Genomic DNA, 23,225 nt, shown 5'->3' with positions numbered 1-23,225 from the left:
TTCACACCACTTATTCTATCCGTCAACATTCTAGTATGTAGTTCGAGCCACACGTCTATGGATCATTCATTAAGGTCAGCAGACTTCAAGACATGACTGCTGCAAGGCTCAGGGTCGGCTGCAAGTGCTGCTGGCAGTCTGCACCACCTGCTGCTGAAGTAGATGAGACCAAGTGTAAACTGTCAGTAGAACTATTCACACGTGTAATTGAACGTGGGCAAAAATATTGCAGCATTCTGAGCTAAATGTAACGAATGTTTAAAAAATATGTACGTGCTTCTCTCAAAAAAAGATCCACTGCCAGGAATCTCAGCCTTAGCCAGACTTCATAGTTTACAGTTACTCGGGAATATTGATTTCAACGTTTTATGCTGAATTTGAAATGATATTTTAGATTACTCATTATAATGAAGATAACAGTGACAGTTAACTGTTGATGTAGACTGTAATGGTTCTGTAACGTGGTCTAATTAAGGCATAACTTAATTCCTCGTTCTTGTGACTGTTTTGTCTCCCTGTTAGACCTTCGAATGCTAGAATGAATTCATTTTTGGTCTAGCTTCACGCAGGTCGGCGTTCAATCCCCGACCATCCAAGTTATTGGGCATAAATCCGTTTCCCCGTCCCATCCCGAATCCTTATCCTGACCCCCATCCAAGGGGGGTATATAGTCGTAATTGCTTGGCGCTTTCCCCTGATAATTCCCTTCCCTCCCCTTCCTCAGTATTGCCGTCGTAAAGTGGCTCGGATGTCACGCCACAACAAACTGTTGTCAGCGCTGTCATTCTTACTCTTCAAAAACCACCAGGAAGCCGGATTTTCTTGGCCTTTACGGCGCTGAACATTGTGGTGTTATTCTCCTCTCTCTCTATGCTGAGATGACAATAAAGGAAACTAGAATTTTTCACTTTTCAAAAGCATAGGAAACCATGAAAAATACGGACCCGATGTTGTAAATATTAACGAATGATAATTTGATAAAAAAAAACATCTGGTGTTTAGTTGAAATTCAAATTGGCTATTGTTTTTGTAACTTATTCATAACATTATATTTTAATTTTTTTATCATCGTAACTGTCAGAGCACATCTGATTATTTTATAGCTTATAGAGAACATCTGACATTTATGTAACTCATTAATAACGTTCAGAGGGTCATCTTTTTTTTTTTTTTTGCTTGGATATTCCTGCGCGGGCTCTAAGCCTATGGCTGGCCCACTAATTCTGATAATTTTTGCAGATGTCAAAAAACATTAATTTTTGCAACTGTCATAGAGCAAGATTGGAGTGTGTCCTTTTGTCTCTAGCTCTCCAGCATCGAGAACCTCACTGAACATTAAAAGGTGAGAGAGACGGTGATGCTGGATCCTCTCAGAGGGGGCAGTGGCAGCTGGACCGTCTCCTCCACCTGGCGCCCGTCCACCACCATCTGGAAGGTGACCAAGTCGTACTTCTGCTGGGGATCTGCCAGGGTGACCTGTGCTGTGACTCCGTCGGCCGTGTGGGAGGTGATGGTGACCAGAACGAGGCAGGGAATGTCAACACGCAGCTCCAGGGGACCCACGTCCCCGCACGAGGCTATGGTGGCACCTCCGCCAGATACCAGAGCCGCTCCTACAGTCTGTTGACGTCAACACATCCACCAGTCATATGAGCAACCAAGATATATATATTATCAACAAAGATTCTTCAAAGTAAGAATCAAAAGAAGGCTCCAAGCCTCGAAAACAATTTAGAAAGCCTTTTAAGTCTGACAGGAAAAAAAAAAACATTCATCTCTGCATATCAAAGAAAACCTGGAATATATTATGATAAATTAATTTTTGAGTATTCATCAATATTTATGAATTGCATTGCATCTATCCCAGGTTGGAGGTCATATTCTTGGGGCTAGCATCACCTAGTTTCCCACCGTGGTGGCCGGGTCGGCACTGAAACGAGTGCAGCGTGGCAGAGTGCCACAGCCGCCCATGTGAACCTGGAAATTCTTTTACTGACTTCACCTTTAAAACAGTTTTATGAAATTATTTTTCATATTACCATATAATAAAACATTAACACTAATTTCCTAAAAAAAAGAAAACAAAATTAAATTAACCTTTTCCCATAACAGGCAAATATATGTGATTATGATGTCATTAATCCAGGTCCTCCACCATCAATCCCGGCAAAGTGAGAAAGAGACAAAGAGACTAAACAGCAGACATAATGAGAGAGAGAAACAAACCAGGGCGACCTGGGCACTGCCGGATGCCTATTCCACTTATACTGCATTTTAATTATTTTATTGCAAATTAAAATAGCAATTTAACACTAATATTCACCGAGCAGGCTCCGATCACAGCCGTATACCAGATTTATCATATTAAACTAGTATATTAGTGTACTGCAGTTTATGTTGAGATATAGTTCTTGGGGCCCAGGTACTCGTGGAAGGAAGGAGGGTTGAAGGGTAAGGGGGAGAGACACAGAGACAGAGACAGAGAGAGGGTGGGGCGGTGTTCACTGTATTGTCACCGTTTATAGTGTATTCAAATAAGAATCACGTGGAGGTAAGGGAACCACAAGGAGGTAAAGGAGGGGGCACCACGCGTTACCTTGGAAGGGTGATGACAGACGACATGCAGGTCACTCGTCTGGGACATGATCTCGACGTCGGGGTCAGCAGCGAAGGCCTTGGTCCTGTTGAGGTCAGCGGCCGGTAACACAGCGTAGGCCAGAGTGTCCTGTGCTGGAGCAGGCCCGTGGTCCAGCCACGCCCTGGCAACCCACACAACTGCTTAGACTCGGAGGTGTGTACATACACGCATATTTTCACTGGCAGGAGCGAGCTTTAGCTCTTGGATGCCGCCTTTCCATCAATCAGTTGTCAAATGCAACAACTCTTTTACTTATTTCTCGATTATATCTGAGTGTATGTGTGTATTTAACTAGTTGAAGTTCTTGCAAGGGTCGAATTCCGGCTCTTTGGTCCCGCCTCAGTCAACTTTACTTTTTTGTTAAATGAACTTAAAAACTGTGTATACACTCTGTGTCTACCACATCACTTCCAAGTACATTCCATTTGTTAATAACTGCTCTGACACTGAACAAAATGGCCTCATTTAGGTATTCGGCATTTCCACCCCTTGTTCCCTTGTGCGTGTACCACCTGTGTTAAATAGTCTGTCTTTACACTATCAATTCCACTTCGAAATGTATGTATGTGTGTGTATTCACATAGTTGTATTCACCTAGTTGTGTTTGCGGGGGTTGAGCTCTGCTCTTTCGGCCCGCCTCTCAACTGCCAATCAATCAACTATTACTAACTACAAACTAACTACTTTTTTCACACACACACACACACACACACACACACACACACACACACACACACACACACACACACACACACACACACACATGGTGGTGGAGGCCAAGACCGTCAGTAGTTTCAAAGCGTTATATGACAAAGAGTGCTGGGAAGACGGGACACCACGAGCGTAGCTCTCATCCTGTAACTACACTTAGGTAATTACACTTAGGTAATTACACACACACACACACACACACACACACACACACACACACACACACACACACACCCAGGAAGCAGCCCGTAACAGCTGTCTAACTTTTGTTTCTGCCAGCGCCGGAATCGATCCAGAACCCTAGGATTACGAGTCCAGAGCGCTGTCCATTCAGCCCAGGTCCCTCGTGTTCTCTTGTTTTTGAAGTTGCTGGTTTCAGGAATTCCTCTTTGTCAACTTGGTCGATTACTGTTATTATTTTGTATGTGGTGATCATATCACCTCTTTTTCTTCTATCTTCTAATTTTGGCATGTTTCTAGTCTCTAGCCTCTCCTCGTAACTCTTGTGTTTCAGTTCCGGAAGCCAATTTGCAGCATGCATTTGCATGTGTGTGTGTGTACTCACCTAATTTTACTTACAGGGGTTGAGCTTCGGCTCTTTGATTCCGCCTTTCAACCGTCAATCAACTGGTGTACAGATTCCTGAGCCTAATAGGCGCTATCATATCTACATTTGAAACTGTGTATGGAGTCTGCCTCTTCCACATCACTGCCTAATGCATTCCATGTGTTAACTACTCTGACACTGAAAACATTCTTTCTTATGTCTCTGTGGTTCATTTAGGTACTCAGTTTCCCTTTATCTTCTAGTACCCCCCCCCCCCTGTATTAAATAAACGCTCTCTACCTGCCCTATCAATTCCTCTGAGAATCTTGTATGCGGTGATCATGTGTTTCTCAGCTAACTTTCCTGTTAGAAAGCTGATGCTAGTTTTTCCATCAGTAGAAAGTTAGGAAAGTTTCACTAACCAAACCTATCCTAACCTAAGCGATGTGAGGTTCAGCTCACGTAGTCTCTCCTCATAGCTCATACCCCTCAGCTCGGGTGGTGGCATACCTCTGACGTTTCTCCAGATTAGTCTTGTGTTTGACTTGATACGGACTCCATGATGGAGCTTCATATTCCAAGATTTATCTGACATGTGGTTTACAAATTTCTGAATGTTTCCTTACTCGAGTAAGTTCTTATGTTGGCCAACCTGGCAAATGCCGCTGATGAGATCCTCTTGATGTGGGCTTCAGGGGATAGGTCTGGCGTGATATCAACCCCCAGGTTTTTATCACTCTGATTTTTTAAGGATTTCAGCTCCCAAATGGTACCTTGTATCTGGTCTTCTGCTCCCTACACCTATCTCCATTACTTTACATTTGTTCAGGTTAAACTCTAATTGCCATTTGTTGGACCATTCCTTCAGTTTGTCCAGGTCATCTTGAAGCCTCATGCTGTCCCCCTCTGTCCTAATCCCCTCTCATAATTTTGGCATCATCACGAAACTTTGAGAGGAATTAGTCTATAACATCTGGAAGATCATTTACGTATATAAGAAACAGGATAGGTCCAAATACAGAGCCCTGTGGGCCTCACTGTTGACATCTCGCCATTACAGGTCTCGCCTGTCACAGTAGCTCTCTACATCCGGTTATTTAGGTACTTATCTAGTAGAGCACCCTACCAGTTACTCCTGCCTGTTTCCCTAATTTATGCTCCAACCTGTTACGGAGTACTGTGCCAAAGGGTTTCTAACAGTCCAAGAAAATGCAGTCTACGCACCCTTCTCTTTCTTCTTTAATCTTTGTCATCTGATCGTAGACCTACCAGTGTGTGTGTGTTTCCGCATATCTGAAGATAGCTTCAGCTACAAGATAGCTCCCAACCTGAGCTCCAGTTTAGCGTGAAACACTTACGTGAAGATGTTAATGTTGACATTCTTATTGGTGCGGGTCTCAGCGGAGGTGAGGAGGCTGTAGTGATCTTCGAGGAAGACGTAGCCGACGCTACGGTGGAAGAGCCAGGCCGGGGCGTCCTCCTGATGCTGGCCCTGCAGGAAGGTCTCCATCCCGCCGTCCTCACGCCCAATAACGTACTCCCCTGCGAAGCCCACCTGAGGGAACGACCGAGACCCAGAGGAGCTGTTAGACAAGATATGGAGAACCAAGTGAGGGGACGAAAATGGAAACCAGACTCAATACAATACCCCTCGGCACAGGTACACGTTATCTCCTCCTTGGCACGGAACCTGTCCTACCTCGGCATATGCTTTACCTGAGAGACTTTCAATAGGGAGAAACTGGTTGTTAGTACCCTTTAGTTTGAACAAGAAAACAGCGTGGTTACCCCGAATCAAATTATGCTAACCAAACTAGGTTAGTTTGGAACGTAATCAAAATGTATGTAGCACCATAAGACTTACTGGGCAGGTCAGGTTGTGCAAACTCTTAATCACATCTAGTCCAACCACTTGGGCTGGTTGGTAAAGCGACGGTCTCGCTTCGTGCAGGTCGGCGTTCAATCCCCGACCGTCCAAGTGGTTGGGCATCATTCCTTCCCCTACCGTCCCATCCCAAATCCTTATGGTGATCCCTTCCAAGTGCTATATAGGCATAATGGCTTGGAGCTTTCCCCTGATAGTTCAATTCAATTCAATTAATCACATCTACGTAAGCTAAACATTGTAGAAACACCACCACGGGCTCCTTGATAGTCCTCCGCGCTACCTTAACCCGTCAACACCTGGGCCGAGGTAAAGCAGGCATAACTAACCCAGCCTTAACCTCACCTGGGTCAAGGTGGTGATGACACTCTCCCCAGTAGCGTCCTCAGGGGTTAGTGTGAGAGCCGAGCCAACCACCACAACGACGTCTTCGAAGAAGAACCAAGACTTGAGCCAGTTAAGAGAGACGTGTGGACGGTCGTATACCATAGTGGTCAGCCCGACCCGCCCGTCCGTCACTCCTCCGGCAAACGTCGCGTTGTTGAAGAACCTCTCCGCATAGGAGACTTCCAATCTGTACTGTGACAAGCATATATGATTTCAATTTCACGACGAAACTTGAGACAAAATCAGAAAGTAGATGAATTGAGAATGGCAAACAAAAGGAAACAAAAGTATAAAGACCAATATAGACATTGTAAAAAAAATATTCTGATATTGACATTAGTGGAATTGAAATTTCCGACATTTCTGCATTGTTTGACCAAAGGTTAAAACTTAAAACAGACGCAGATTAAAAATCTAATTTGTAGGCATCAGTGAAATAGTTCATATAAATACATAACATTTTTGTAGATTCTATGTATGATTCTCCTATAGAAGCTGTATACATATGTGGAGCTATGCACCACACAGAGCCACACCTCACACCCAGCCACACCTCACACCCAGCCACACCTCACACCCAGCCACACCTCACATCCAGCCCCACCTCACATCTAGCCCAACCTCACACCCAGCCACACCTCACACCCAGCCACACCTCACACCCAGCCACACCTCACATCCAGCCACACCTCACACCCAGCCACACCTCACACCCAGCCACACCTCACACCCAGCCACACCTCACACCCAGCCACACCTCACACCAGCCACACCTCACACCAGCCCCACCTCACACCAGCCACACCTCACACCAGCCACACCTCACACCCAGCCACCTCACACCCAGCCACACCTCACACCCAGCCACACCTCACACCCAGCCACACCTCACACCAGCCACACCTCACACCCAGCCACACCTCACACACCAGCCACACCTCACACCAGCCACACCTCACACCCAGCCACACCTCACACCCTACCTGTGGTATATCAGTGGTGTAGAGGTTGGTAACGCCAGGGACCTTGGCCCAGTCATAAACAAGGAAGACTTCCTGATTCTTGGAGCCATATTCTTCGCTGTCCACGAGGACCGTCATGAACCCATCACCCTGTCAAAGACGTTTCATGACAGTTATGGTAACAGTTAAATGACTAATTAGGACTGAGGTTGATAAATGAGTTATAGGTTACTTAGCAAGCACAGGCTTTAAGAACGCATTCTAACGTATACGTGTATGTGCATATATATCAGACAACTAAGTACATATTTTGTATAACTTATCAATGGTCCAGCAGAGCCGCCACCAGTATTATTCAGTTTTCTTTGTTCATGGGATGAGGAGTGAATTTAGGACAAATGGTCTGGCCCTATAGGACCAGACTTGACTTTGATAGCTTGGTCCAACAAGCTGTTGCTTAGAACGGCCCGCAGGTCCTCATGTTCACAACAACCTGATTGGTCTAAGACTTCCAGCAGAAACTTAAATGTCTAATTGAGTCTTGAACAACTCTACAGTCGTTCTGGCAATGTTTCTTATCTTGGCTGGTAATATTCACAAAATATTAATTGATTGTGCCTATGACACCTCTACTCCTCAGTGGTTCTATTCTGAATTTTTTACCACATTGTTTGCTGCAGAATGTCATTTTCCTGTGGAAATTTGTTCTCTGGTCATCCAGTATATGTATATATTATGTATATATGTATATATTATGTGATACCTCTTTGCTTCCTTTCCAGAATACACGTTGAGAGCTCTGAGACGGTCCCAGTAGTTTTGGTGGTTTATCGTGTCTCTACTTATCTTATATGTTCTCTGCATTCCCTCTGTTTCAAAGATCTCTTATGCTCTGAAAGGAGAATTGAGTACAGAACAGTACTCAAGCACAAGTGATTTGAATAGTAGGAACATTTTGGTGGAATACCTCTGGGCTTGAAGGTTTTCATAATCCACACTTTTATCTTCTTGGCTGATGCTATATTTGCCGTGCTATATGTTCGTTAAACGATAGGTCGTCTGACTTGATTCCCAGAGCCTTTACACCTTCTTCTCCTTCACTGAGGAGGTCTGCATCTCGTTTAAGGTCTTTATTTGTACAATACCTAAGTATCTGGAACTTATCACTGTTAAACATCATGTTATTTTCTGTTGGCCAGTCGAAGACTGTTGATATCACCTTTAAGTTTTTCAATGTTTTCAGCAGAAGTAATGTTCAAGCTCATTCCTGCATCGTCTGGAAGAGATAACATGAAGCTTCGACGTATTTTGTTTATAACTGAGATAAGAATGAGAAAAACCAGTGAAGCAAGGACTGTGCCTTGAGATACAGAACTTTTCACTGTGATTGGCCTTAATTTTGTTTGTCTGATTGTTACATTTAGAACTGCGAGTTTGCAAGAGAAATATATAGTAGATATGATAGACACACTAGGTCGAGAGTCAGTACATTAGACAACCAACGTCTAGAAAGGCGAAGCCCAAGAGCTAATAGCTCAATTCTTCAGGTACAATAGTAAAATACTCCATTGTTTCATTTAATTAGGACGTGTATGTCCTTCTAGCCATTTGTCACCACTTTTTAAAGCATTGAAACAATCATTCATTTCCATCATTAGAAATTCGAACTCAAGTCTCAAAAGTGCGGGACTGTTGTCCTGCCAACCAGGTCCATGGGTGCTCAAACTAAAGAAGGATCTTAGAAGTACTTAACTGGTACCGAACAGATTTAAAACTTTCCTGGAGCACCATAACATATCTGGAGGTATTTCACCCATTCTTCCACGTCACACATAATTACCAACGCTGTTGTGGATTCCCTTTTTTATGTTTCATTCTGTTATCGTTCTTCAGAGAAAAGGACCCCCTGTTCTTTAGCTAAAATGTCTTTGTCTCGTGACCTTCCTGCTCTGACGCTAGAAAATAATGTGATTTACCTGAAGTAGCCATTGATATTCGAACCATCCAACCAAGTTTCTGGTCTAACTGTGCGGTTGGAGAGGATCCTGACGGAGGCCATAAAGTCCCTCCGCTGGTGCACCGTCAGGTCCGAGCTGGAAGGGAAAGGTTGGGATCGTAATTGAGCAGTGAAAAGACACTAAATTGTTATATATTCAATCCAAGGATCTCAAAAGCTCAACCGCCTAAACATACATCGGATAATACTAGTTTGTTTCTGGCGCTCACTTGAAGAAGTACTTGTGGCCGGAGAGGGCGTATGCCGGGTCCGGGATTGGGTGACTGTAGCGGTGAAGGACGGCCTGCACCTCCTGCTGGTGGCGTCCCAGCTCCAGCAGCAGGCTCCCCGTCTCCTCCACACCACCTTCCGTGGCGGCACTTGTCACCTCGTAGCCTCGGGGTTAATTTAATGATTATGTAATTAGCCGGAACTCGTGACACTTCAAGGTAAATGCATCACTAATACTACTGCACCCAGCAATTTCAGAACGTCGCAACGAAGTTACTATGACGTTACAACGTAAAAAAAATGTCTGGTTACTGCTGGTTCTTGGGTGAAGGGGTTTATAAATGTAATAATTTTACTTCCGAAAAAAAGTTTTTGTTCATACAGTACACACAAAAGCATACATAAAAGAAAATACTTTTTGTTATCCACTTGTCAAGCAGTAATGGAAATGGGTTTTGGAAATTATGTATATACACTGAGGCCGTATCCGGGATTTATGCATAACACAAAAAATAAGTAATTTTAAATAGTAGAAACTTTGACAAAGGACTGTTAACACTTTCTGAAATAATGGAGATATTTAAAATTAAAAACAAAAATTAAATTAAGAAGTAGGTATAAGCCGAAGACGGGTATACACACTCCTCCATCCATGAAGGACAGAAGAAAATTTATATATGTTGGTTAGCATTGTAAATGTGTGGCCACGTCTGTGGTAGAAAACAAAATCTCCACCACTGACCAGCATCAACACTTGAGTGAGAGGTGTTACCATTAGTGATGAAGCGGCCGAGGGTGGTGGGCTCGAAGGTGCTCCCCCTGAAGAGCCACTGCTCACACTCCAGGAAGGCGGCGAAGATTCCCTCGACAGTGTCGTCGTCGAAGTCCAGATCAGTCCCCGTGTACCAGGACATCAGCCGTGCGTCGTACTGTTGGGAGAGGAGACAGTGATGGAGGGAGATGTCATGCCAGTGATTGATAGAGAGGCCTTGGCAATGATTGATGGAGCAAGACTAGTAACTGTGTTACTCACCATAGACGTAAAATGCCTTGTATAGTGACTGTTGTGGTGCTTAGCTCAACAAACTATGAGGTTGAGTTCCGGAACCCATAATGTGCCTCTGTAACCCTTTCCACCACCACCCACGGGATGGATATGGGATGCATAATAAAGAAAGAAATTGAATTCGTGTTTGAGCCCTTACCCTGAGCATCTCTTTGCCGTAGTGACCGTTGTAGATGTTCCACAGAGTATGGTCGAGGTACCCGTTTTCTGTGGTGTGATTCCCCTTCTGGTTGTGTTGGTTGAGGCAACCGTCTGGTCTGAGGAGATATGAGATAGACTAAGAGCTGGAATATGAGGACTAAGGAACGGTACTAACTACATGTGGACCATCGGAGATCGAACGCCGACCCTCCAAGTAGTGAGGCCGTCGCTGTAAAGTAGTGGGCCTGGGGCACCTCAGGGCGAGAATCCTCATTATTAGTTAAGGATTTAACGATTTGTTGCTCGATTGATTACCTAACATTATTTTATGTTTGATTTATTGTTCCATTTGCTAACTTAGTGATGTAATGAATAGTCAATTGACTGATTGCATAGATAATGAATTGACTTAAAAGTTGATTACATGATTGATGAATTACATGATTGATTGATTACATGATTACATGATTGATGAATTACATGATTGATTGATTACATGATTACATGATCGCTACGCGTACTAGTAGCTGAACAAGAATGTAACAACTCTTGTATATATCTTAAAAAAAAAAAAGAATGAACGGTGAATGAAAAATGGGCCGATATATTGATTGAGTTGCCGAATAACTGGCTACAGGTATTCATGGCACGTTTCCCATTGTCGGGGGTTAGGCTTATCGAGGTTTCTCAGGCCTAGGCCAATCATTTTTCTTTCAAGAAACTACCCACAAGAGCCTGGCCTCACTTCCAGGTACCTGTTAACTGCTAGGTTCACCTCCTGAGCCCATTGCGTAATTCCAACATTTTCCACTACACAGCATGAAAGTTGCACAGCAGGTAGGAAGAGCAGGTAAAAAAGCTAATCAAACAATTGGAATAATCAAGTGTACCTTCGATTTCAAGGGAAAAACAATTTAGTGATTCAATTGTATAAATCTCTGGTGCTTCATGAACTAGAAGTAGTACATGAAACATTTAGATTACTGTATACAAGCTTGGAGACCTCATCTTCAGACAGATTTAACTTCTCTGGAGAAAGTGTAACACCGGGAAACTAAAATCATTCCAGGGCTAAGTCAACTCACGTATGAGGAACGTTTGAGGGCCACAGAGCTAACAACACTACAGGGCGGATTTTATTGAAAGGTTTAAGATACTGAACAAATTGGAGGATGTTGATCCGGAAAATTTCTTCGGAAGGTCAGATGTAACGCAAACAAGGAGCAACGGTTTCAAGCTCAACAGGAGGGGGTCCACTACAGTAGGGGTCGTAGGGGTCCAGGATGGGTATGGGGTCCACTACAACTAACAGGATGTGTATGGAGGCTACTACAACCCACAGGATGGGTATGGGGTCCACTACCCCCCCCACAGGATGGGTATGGGGTCCACTACCCCCCCACAGGATGTGTATGGGGGCTACTACAACCCACAGGATGGGTATGGGGTCCACTACCCCCCCCCCCCCCCCCCCACAGGATGGGTATGGGGTCCACAACTGCATAAGTGAGCTAAATTATCTCTAGTACATGAAGCAAACTCAAGAAAGTAAGCACCAGGCTACGGAACACTACACGGGGGGGCTTTGAGCCTACCTGAGACCCTCTTCATTCCAAGGCTGTCTGAGGGCCAGCTCACGGTGAAGGGCCTCAGACACCAGCTGGTGGACTTGAAGATACGTGCCCCGCAGGAGGCCCTCGACCTCGGCCAGCATCGCTCGCATGGCCAAGTTTCCTCCTGTAGAGACAAACAGGAACATGTTCACCTATTACAAATAAGAAATGACCAGGTAACATTATAGACGCGAGAATGATAGATTGTTTCAAGTATAAAAATGAGTTTCGGTGGATACATGTAGCCTCGTATGGGCCAATAGACCTTCTGCAAGAGTCTTCATATCTATGTTCTTATGCAAGTACTTATCTTATCTGTCTTTCAGATGCAATCCGATGAAGGTTTTCCGTTTAACTAGTTGAACTAAACCTTCCAACATCCCCCTCCCCCTCTCACCTCTGTCACGAACTCCCGCAACCCAACACACACATACACACATCATTATAAGCACGTCAACAAATTGGAAAAGGTACAAAGACATGCAACTAAATGGCTCCCAGAAGTGAAGGACAAGAGCTACGAGGAGAGGAAAGAGGGATTAAATATGTCAAAACTAGATGATAGAAGAAAAAGAGGCGATATGATCACTACGTACAAAATAGTAACGGGAATCGATAAAATTGATAAGGACAAATTCGTGAGACCTGGAATTTCAAGAACAAGAAGTCATAGATTTAAAGTAACTAAACAAAGCTGCCGAGGAAATGTAAGACAATTCACTTCAGCAAACAGAGTGGTAGACAGTTGGAACAAGTTAAGCGAGAACCGTCAGTAGTTTCAAAGCGTTAAACGACAAAGCGTATTGGGAAGACGGAACACCACTGGCGTAGCTCTCATCCTGTAACTACACTTTGGTAATTTCACACACACACACAGGAATTCATTAGGAACTGATATGATGGAGGCAGATTCCATACACAGTTTCAAATTTAGATACGATAGAGCCTAATAGGCTCGGGAACCTCTACACCAGTTGATTGACAGATGAGAGGTGGGACCAAAGAGCAGGAGCTCAACCTCAGCAAGCACAACTATGTAAGCACAACTAAGCGAATACACACAGACAGAAGGAAGCTTGAGAATCAGATGAGTCAGATGGATAAGTTTAGATTTAGGAAAGACTTAGGTAAAAACTGGTTCGGTAAACTGATTGTTGATTTGTGGAACCAATTACCGCGTAACATGGTGAAGGTGGGGTCCCTCCATTGTTTCAAGCGCGGGTTGGACATGTATATGAGTGGGATTTGGTGGTTATAGATAGGATCTGCCTCGCATGGGCCAATAGGCCTTCTGCAGTTACCTTTGTTCATATGTTCTAATGTTCTTATGTTAGAAAGTTTTCATGTAGCATAAGAGTAGTGGGGAAACGGAATGAACTAAAGAAGCAGGTTGTGGAAGCACACTACATTCATAATTTTACAAGTAGATATGATAGGGAAATAGCTGAGGAGTCATTGCTTCATACAACCGGCGGCTTGAAAGGCGGGATTCAAGAGCTAAAACTCGATTTTGCAGGCACAAACAGGCGAGTACACAAACAGACGCTGATATCCTGGCGAGACAAACACATGGGCAGAGTTTCGTTCACCTGATGCCCTTGCTCACCAAGCTGTGAATATGTTACTGTACGAGAGAGAAATATGGGGAAGATCAGGTGTCAGTACCTTGGACAGCCGACAATTAGAAAAGCGGGGTCCCCAGACAACAGCTGGAACCTCTAGGCAGGGTCCCGGTAGTACAGTCGGGTTCGTTCTTGACTCACAATCGAGAATTCCGGGTTCGAATCCTGGGAGGGACAAAAATGGTTGGGCACATTTCCTTTCACCTAATGCAACTGTTCATCTATCAGTGATATGGTTCTCAGGAGTTAGTCAGCTTCTTGTGGGGTTGCATCCTGGGCTGGGTCAGTAATTTGACCATGGGGGGGGCGGAACCTCGATAAAAGCTAAACGTGAATGAATACACTCTGGCTTCCTGTCCCCCGACACAGTGAATTATTGAAGTATAAATAAATACATAGCCACTTCAAGGAAAAATGGTGCCAGAATATTTATTACAGTCTACCAGAAAACATTTGACACATTTTCTTAAAGAAGACGTATGTATATAGAAAATGAAATAAGTTGCATGGGTAGCTACACAACTTTGCTTTACTCCCAGTTTTATTATTATAATAATTATAATAATAATAATAATAATAATTTTTATTTAGGCAAAGGTACATACATAAAGAGATTTTACAAAGTTTGTTGGCTTTATAGATAAGAGCTAGTACATACAATGCCTAAAGCCACTATTACGCAAAGCGTTTCGGGCAGAATTAATTCATTGTGTCGGGGAACAGGCAGCCAGAGTGTATTTATACACGTTAGGCTTATACCGATGTGCCCCTCTCCTTTCCCCTCCAAGGAGGTATTACTGACCCCGCACAGGAGTCAGTAATACCTAACCCACAACAAGCTGATTAACTCCTGAGTACCTACTTACAGCTAGGTGAACAGAGCAACAGGAAAATGATTGGAAATGATAGGAAATCCCCCCAAATTATTAGGCGATATGAAATGCCCCCAACCACTTCTGTCTCGCCCGGGATTCGAAAACGGAATTCTGGATTGTGAGTCGAGAACAAACCGAACTGACTGTACTACCGGAGAACTTCTGTTGACCAAGATAATCTTTTATTTAAAGAATTAATTTTAATTTTCAAACAATTAATCAAACGTTTTGCCACTCAATCACAGAGCAGTGTTGCACCACTTATTTCACTATACAGTTTAAGGAATACATTTAGATAACCCAATTGCCAGATAAAACAATGAACACAGAATGTTGTCGCTGGTGGCAATGATCAAGTCTTTCTTTTTGTCAGGAACAGGGAACCTGTTTGGTTCCTACAGGTCCCACTAGGCTAACTGGCCGACCTTAACCCCCAGGATGCAACCCACAACAGTTGACTAACTCTCAAATACGTATATTTATTTCTAGGGGAGTGGAGGCATCGGGTGAAAGGAAACGTGCCCAAACACCTTTGTCTTGCATCGGGAATTGAACGAGCTTTCGCTGAACCACTGTTAAAGGTATGCCTTTACCTACATAGTTTTTTCCTGGAACACGACCAGAAAAAACTATAGGTTAGTTTGTCCCCAGTTATTGCTGGGTGAACAAGGGGAGAGGAGCTATAACAGTTAAGGACTGGCACCCAGTCAATCCTTCCAATACAGGGTACGAACTCAGACGAAAGCACTCGCAAGGAGTCTGTCCAATGAAATAATTTTGTTGACCAAGATAATTATCCAGAAGAATACACAAATTGGTTAATTGCAAATAAAAATCACAAACAAATCTAAACAAATCACAGAACACGACCAAACAAATCACAAAACAACAAGTCAAGTGTCGTGCTGTGTATGTCATAGACACGGGTCTTACCTGCCATTTTCCCTGTGTGGTCACCAGCATCCCACACTGGTCCTGCTTGAGTATTGACCCAATATCTGAAAGGAGTTTTGTAGTTCACTTCCTGAGCCCACTGTGTACCCCTGTTACCTCTTCCACTCTCACCCACAGGATGGGTATGGGGTCCACTGTCACACACAGGATGGGTATGGGGTCCACTGTCACACACAGGATGGGTATGGGGTCCACTGTCACACACAGGATGGGTATGGGGTCCACTATCACACACAGGATGGGTATGGGGTCCACTATCACACACAGGATGGGTATGGGGTCCACGATCACACACAGGATGGGTATGGGGTCCACTGTCACACACAGGATGGGTATGGGGTCCACTATCACACACAGGATGGGTATGGGGTCCACTGTCACACACAGGATGGGTATGGGGCCCACTATCACACACAGGATGGGTATGGGGTCCACTATCATACACAGGATGGGTATGGGGTCCACTATCATACACAGGATGGGTATGGGGTCCACTATCACACTCAGGATGGGTATGGGGTCCACTATCATACACAGGATGGGTATGGGGTCCACTATCACACTCAGGATGGGTATGGGGTCCACTCTCACCCACAGGATGGGTATGGGGTCCACTGTCACACACAGGATGGGTATGGGGTCCACTATCACACACAGGATGGGTATGGGGTCCGCTATCACACACAGGATGGGTATGGGGTCCACTATCACACACAGGATGGGTATGGGGTCCTCTATCACACACAGGATGGGTATGGGGTCCGCTATCACACACAGGATGGGTATGGGGTCCGCTATCACACACAGGATGGGTATGGGGTCCACTATCACCCACAGGATGGGTATGGGGTCCGCTATCACACACAGGATGGGTATGGGGTCCACTATCACCCACAGGATGGGTATGGGGTCCACTGTCACACACAGGATGGGTATGGGGTCCACTATCACACACAGGATGGGTATGGGGTCCGCTATCACACACAGGATGGGTATGGGGTCCGCTATCACACACAGGATGGGTATGGGGTCCACTATCACCCACAGGATGGGTACGAGGTGCCTAATAAATGAACTAAGCTTACCTGAAAAACTATGTTTTTACTTTGTTGTCTCAAATTGATAAAAATGAAACGTTTCCTCAGTGGATAATAATCCTTTAGTATAATTCGTGCATTTTATAATATTTAACATCTGAATAATTACTTATAGTAGCTATTATTATTAACGTACAATAACGTACATGCGAATGTTATTATTGTTATTTATACATTGTGCAATTTATTAGTAATATATGCATACAAGTATACATCCACAAATATCCATAGATACATGCATTCACTCATCTTCAAAAGTGAGTTGAGAGGTGAAGGGAGTGTGATTGTCAGGAGGAAGAAAGTTGCAACAAGTCACAGGTATGTTTACTGACACTCCTGCTGGTACGGTGTCAAGGCTGACTGATCAGACACCTGTGCTGCTTGCCAGCGCTGACCGAACATCAGACACCTGTGCTGCTTGCCAGCGCTGACCGAACATCAGACACCTGTGCTGCTTGCCAGCGCTGACCGAACATCAGGCACCTGTCCTGTATGGCAGCTTATAAATGTTTAAATGGCTCCCCATCATGATGTCTCAACGAGGTCCTTCTCTTCCGTCCATCTTGCAGGGATTAATGTCGCTCATAATTACGAATCGAGATATATCCCTTCTTGCATATGTGATGCAGTCATATATCCATGACGTATTGGGTTCCCCTCATTTGCTCTTGGGCTCGAAGCCCTCCTGGCAGACACTTGAAAGATCTATGGAAGAAAAAAATTGAAAATCCTCAGGATGTCCCTGAGACACTAACCTGTCGAGGAAGGCGATGAGCAGGTCTGGGGGGAGGATGTCTCTGGCCAGCACCGCGCCCTCCCACATGTAGTCCGGCGTCCCTATCACATGACCCCACCAGTTGCTGTCTGAGGGAGACTGATGGTTAAGGCAGTGTTGGATAACACATCAGACGACGAATAGGGCAGTGTTGGATAACTGATCAGACAATGAATGAGGTAGTGTTGTATAACTGATTAGACGATGAGTAAAGTAGTGTTGTATAATTGGAGTGGTAATCCACGAGCTATTTACATTGCTCATACTTTTCTTCTTTTGTAAATACTTATTTACACCAGTGAATTACACCAGCGAGTATTGAAGTAAATACTTATTTACTCCAGTACACTGACCTGTGTTGGGAGGAGCGTCGTAGGTAATGAACGAGAAGCAGCTGATGACTTGGTCAGCGAGGTCCTCTCCTCGGAGGTATCGGTAGGCGAGGGCTCCCTGTCGACGACCGTGGGTCCTGAAGGAGTCCGAGGCGTCCTCCCCATACTGTAGGACACCACCCGGAACGTCACGGAGGGGGGCGGGAAGGTGTATGGGACGCGGGGAGAAGAGACGTCATGGCGTGACAGTCATGACGTGACAGTCATGACGTGACAGACATGACGTGACAGTCATCGCGTGACAGTCATCACACACACACATCATATATATACATATGGAAGAGAGCATGTCTGATTTTTCGAGACTGGAGGACAGACGGTTGAGGGTAGACTCACGTAACTTTCCATGGTGACTTGTGAGTGTACGACGAGTGTCATAGGGAGGGTGGAGGTCGATCCCCATACTAGGTTTTAAGTAGGACTGGTCAAGTATGTTTTCCTGTGACAAATTTTAAGTACGTTCTTTGGCGTCGATCCTCTCCGCCCTACCATTTTCAACACGCATTCCTTTCGTTGTTGATAATCACTCTTGCAATTGCGACCTGTACTATTGAAGTTTAAGAATAATGAGCGCCTTGAAGTTTTTTAACATGTGATTTTTGCAAATTCTCAATAACCATCGAGGCTTAATTATGAAAATCTTGTCAGTTTTATACTATTATTTTTATAATCACATTAAAACTCACTAAATTTATAGATCAAACGCCTTTATGAACATCATTGGGACACTGTTGACCGAGACTCCCTAAACACCTGTTGACCGAGACTCCCCAAACACCTGTTGACCGAGACTCCCCAAACACCTGTTGACCGAGACTCCCCAAACACCAGTCACACATACACACACACACACACACACACACACACACACACACACACACACACACACACACACACACACACACACACACACACACACACACACACAAGTCTAAAGTAAACAGATCAACGACTTTTGAATCTCCCGCCAAGACATACAGGAAATGTCATTGGAATGATAAGAGAAGCTTTCAAGATAAAATTTTACAAGATTGCCCTATATAACTTTTGCTCCAAAAATACTGTCAAAATGACTGAAGTTTCAAATTACGGAAAGATACGCCAAGAGGAGCGTGCGTAAAAGTTTGGGGGACGAACATGGAGGTCGGAGAAGGAGCCATCAGGCTGGAGGAGCGGAAGCAGACTGGCGGAACTAGCGTGACTGGTCTTGTTCATCGCTGAGTCAAACACGCGGCTCATCACTATTTCCACGTCGTCGCGGACTCCGCCTCCTGCAGCTACACACACCTGAAGGAGACAAGTGACACTCTTCAGGGGCCAGATTCACGAATCAGTTACGCAAGCACTTACGAACCTGTACATCTTTTCCCGATCTTTGGCGGTTTTGTTTACCCAAATTAAACAGTTAATGAGCTCCGAAGCACCAGGAGGCTGTTTATAATAATAACAACAGTTGATTGGGAAGTTTTCATGCTTGTAAACTGTTTAATAAATGTAACCAAAGCCGTCAAAGATTGAGGAAAGATGTACACGTTCGTAAGTACTTGCGTAACTGTTTCGTGAATCTGGCCCCAGGTTCTTTCTCAGGATGTGAGAAGCGTTAAACTTGAAGCCAAGCTTTTCCCTAATCAGAAGCGTTCGTCTGTATGCAGTTGTCTAGCTCAGAGGCTCTTGCCTAAATGCCCCGGGCAAAACTTTCCAAATGACGTTGATGCAACAGTGAAAAACAGTTCCAACGTTCTTAAGATGTTGTTTTTCTATGTATTGCCAGCAGGAAATATTTTTGTACACACTGGCCATTCAGTGCGTTTCCAACGTCAAGAATCAGTCGTACTAGAATGCCTTATCTTAACCTTCCACAGGACCCACGAACAGAAAACGGGACACAATGTCAGCTTCGCGAGCTACTACCAATTTTCTAGTACGACAGTATTCGGCCTTAGATAAAGTGTACGTCAGAATGCGACGTGCTATTAAGAGGACGGGTTGGCCCACTTGTGGTCGCGCACTTGAAACGTGACCATATTTTTTATTAATTTTTATTTTTTTATTAATTGGAGTCATTAAACGGCAAATAATACTCATTCCAAGTCATACTAAATAATATACTCTAGTTCAACTAAGAATCATCCTGCATATTATTTTCTGAATGACAATTAGAGGAAGGTGTCATTAGTGAAAATGGTCACAGGGATGAAAGGGTTAGGTACGAGAGGGAAGGTGGTGGAGAGGGAAGGTGGTGGAGAGGGAAGGTGGTGGAGAGGGAAGGTGGTGGAGAGGGAAGGTGGTGGAAAGGGAAGGTGGTGGAGAGGGAAGGTGGTGGAGAGGGAAGGTGGTGGAGAGGGAAGGTGGTGGAGAGGAAAGGTGGTGGAGAGGGAAGGTGGTGGAGAGGGAAGGTGGTGGAGAGGGAAGGTGGTGGAGAGGGAAGGTGGTGGAGAGGGAAGGTGGTGGAAAGGGAAGGTGGTGGAGAGGGAAGATAGGGGACCCACAGGTGCCCGCCTGGTGACGATGGTTACATAAATGAAGACTATTCAGTGAAGATAGTTACAGTGGTGCAGGTTGTGTGAAGTAAAGATGATGGCAATAATGCTGGTAGTTGGAGGTGAAGATAGTGATGATGGGTTTGTTATGAAGATATTTACAGTGATGAGGACAGTGTGTAGTGAAGATGGCCGTCCATCACCCGTGCACCACCGGGTACCCCTTCTAGTTTATTTATAAACTGAAGTCAACACAAGCTGAAGCGGCCATTAATATAACCAAAAATTACGATGTAATCAGTGTTGTCTATAGAAACCAGAGATGAGAATACAAACAACTAAGGCTTTAAACTAAGCTGAATACCTAAACTTACCTAGAGTTATAATACCTAGAGTTAATGACTTTCCACGTCATTAACTCTATCTTTGCAGTCCAGTTTCCTAAAGTCTGACCTTAATTCCATCTCCTTTGTGGGGGGTATTTGTGAATTTAACTAATTGGCAGTTGTCACCTTCAAGCAAACACCGGTCGAGCACCAGGTCATGTGTCTCAAACGTCAATCCTCGATCAATACCCTGAGCAAGAATATTCAGATTGTAAACTCTGTGACAAACCTTTAATGCATTCAATAGAACACTATATTCTTGAATGTGAAACCGTGAAAGATTTTAGACCTCCTGGCCTCTTGTACCACCAACTGTGTAGCTATTACATTGAATCTGGTGTACTGGACGACATCCTAACAATTGATCCAAATTTTGCTTGTCCATTTTAAAGAATGAAGAACAATTTTAGTTATATTATTTTTAAGCTGCGTCTCTTACGAATCCATCCCTGCCCTTGTGCACAATAGAAAGTTGTATTTACATATTCGTTCATTGAAACATTGATTACAACCATGATATATATTTGCTTCAGCCTACAATTCAGACCTATTGTCTTGTGTATGACCCTCTGTCCTGTGTGACAATGAATACCAGCATTATCCTCACTCTAATAAAACCTAATTGAATTCCTCAGATTAGGCGAAATTGTAATTAAATTTTGTCAATAAAGATGTTAATAATAATTAAGTACATTAGTATCGATGTACTAATAACAAAAACAGGAACCTCTTTAAGCACCAGCGTATACACTAAACCTACCAACATAGGACTATGCCTGAACGGTAAGAGTGAGTGCCCCCCAAAGATACAAAACCAGTGTTCTCAATCCCTGTATCGCTGTCTTCCAGGAGTAACTCCATTTTTCGGACATAGTCATCCTTATTCATAATAACTAGTGCATTTGACTTATCAGCCTTGTTAATATGAAATCAGTTATCATTTTTTAGATTTTTGAACGCATTTTATATAATGTTCAAGGGAGTGCATGTTTTCTCTTTCTCAAAGTTGACACATTGTGTGTGTATATTCGACATTCCGGTTTTGAGAGAGCTGCCAGAATCTATATCCCAGGCGCATTCTGGTCACTATAACATCACATTGACGAGTTTTTGTTCTATTAGTTCCATATATCAACGTCTCTTCACGATGTTTATCAGAACTGAAAGATTCTTGTATCGATCCCCGGACAGGTGGAAACATTCAGAAACTTTTTTTTACACCTTGATACCTCTGTTCACCTAGCAGTAAGTAGTCACCTGGGAGCCCTAGGTAACTGTTGTAGGTCCCATCCTGGGGAACGTCAATTAGCGACCCTAGCCCTAGGGAGACCTAGATAAGGTTAACAGGCATCCTGTCCCAGATAAAATGACACCAGATATATCGAAGATATTCACTATTGAGTGGCCAACTTTTCCTTAACAAAAAAATATTAAATTTGAGGGGGAAAAGTGCTAATGGAAAGCGGAACCAACGTACTGTATATGGCTTTACCCATCTCTTCACAGTCACAGGGGACACATCCCACTTACCAAAATAACGGCGTGTAAGCAGGTTAAGCTAGCTGTTCTCTGCGTCAGCCGCCCCATGTTGCCTGTGTGGCCGCACGCTCCAGTGTGTGTGGGGGGGTGTGGCGTGTGGAACACCTGCAGGAGATATGGTGAGCGAGTCGAGGAAGGTGGTGTTATCTGCCTGTCACCAGCTGGCTCGGTTCCTATGGTACAGAGTGCGTGCGTCTCCCTAGTCAAGGCTATCTTCAGTGGTTGAAGATGGGTGGTGGTGGTGAGGTGGTGAGGGGGGGGACAGGGAGGTTTGTGTGGGGGGGGGGGGGCTGGGAGATCTGTGGTAGAGGCTGAGAGGGGGGTGGGACTTGGGGCTATTCTGGGACCTGGAAGGGGGGTAAGTGAAGGGGGTTTGTGGTTTATCTGTACTTCAAAAAAAAAAAAAAATACATAGTTTTACATTATTTTACTTGTCACAAATTTTTGTTTAATATGAACTAGTGGTGATAGAGTTTACCGCCAATCCTCACGAAGCAGCAGTTGGGCTCCACGTGTCACCGATACAGTCATTTGGAGAGTATTTTTTTTTTACCTGCAGACATTAGTTACAGTTGAGTAAATAGTGATTAAGGGGAATGTCTATTTGATCGTCAAGGTCGCCATTCGGAGGCAGAGAGGGGCGGGTGGTGTTAATTTATGTTTTAGTTTATAATCTCTCTCTCTAATATATATATATATATATATATATATATATATATATATATATATATATATATATATATATATTAGAGAGAGAGCCCAGACAGCCAGGAGCACTATGCACCATGGCGTACCTGGTTCCTTAACCACCCGACCACCGTGACTGTACAAAAATCATTGGTAGCCGAGGATATATCCTCAACGACCCGACAGCACTTGGTGGTAAGCTTGGGCATAGATATTTCATCAAATTACCTTATATATATAT

The 23,225-nt window shown here is 44.1% G+C and overlaps 1 protein-coding gene across 1 annotated transcript; it reads right to left on the bottom strand.

The window, feature by feature from the left end:
• Positions 1-992: 992 nt before the first annotated feature.
• Positions 993-22,444, bottom strand: LOC123758806 (chondroitinase-AC). The gene is made up of 15 exons (XM_069328839.1): positions 22,289-22,444; positions 19,030-19,179; positions 17,854-17,998; positions 17,481-17,589; positions 15,608-15,672; positions 12,160-12,301; positions 10,563-10,680; positions 10,130-10,286; positions 9,357-9,522; positions 9,109-9,223; positions 7,152-7,283; positions 6,127-6,360; positions 5,255-5,451; positions 2,597-2,759; positions 993-1,620 (listed from the first exon to the last, which is right to left on the bottom strand). Exons 1-15 carry the CDS (start codon positions 22,343-22,345, stop codon positions 1,336-1,338), a joined length of 2,235 nt encoding a protein of 744 aa, XP_069184940.1. The 5' UTR covers positions 22,346-22,444; the 3' UTR covers positions 993-1,335.
• Positions 22,445-23,225: the final 781 nt, after the last annotated feature.

This window comes from Procambarus clarkii, chromosome 22 (assembly GCF_040958095.1).
Source record: "Procambarus clarkii isolate CNS0578487 chromosome 22, FALCON_Pclarkii_2.0, whole genome shotgun sequence".
NCBI lineage: Eukaryota > Metazoa > Arthropoda > Malacostraca > Decapoda > Cambaridae > Procambarus > Procambarus clarkii.
Note: the sequence above shows the minus strand (reverse complement) of the source record. Positions and strands in the feature narration are given on the sequence as shown.

Coding starts and splice junctions, on each gene's coding strand:
- LOC123758806 (XM_069328839.1), bottom strand. CDS start 22,345: ATGGGGCGGCTGACGCAGAGAACAGCTAGCTTAACCTGCTTACACGCC. Junction 15,673..17,480: donor CTCATCGCCTTCCTCGACAG/GTTAGTGTCTCA, acceptor AACTCCTTTCAG/ATATTGGGTCAATACTCAAG. Junction 1,621..2,596: donor TCTGTCATCACCCTTCCAAG/GTAACGCGTGGT, acceptor TGACGTCAACAG/ACTGTAGGAGCGGCTCTGGT.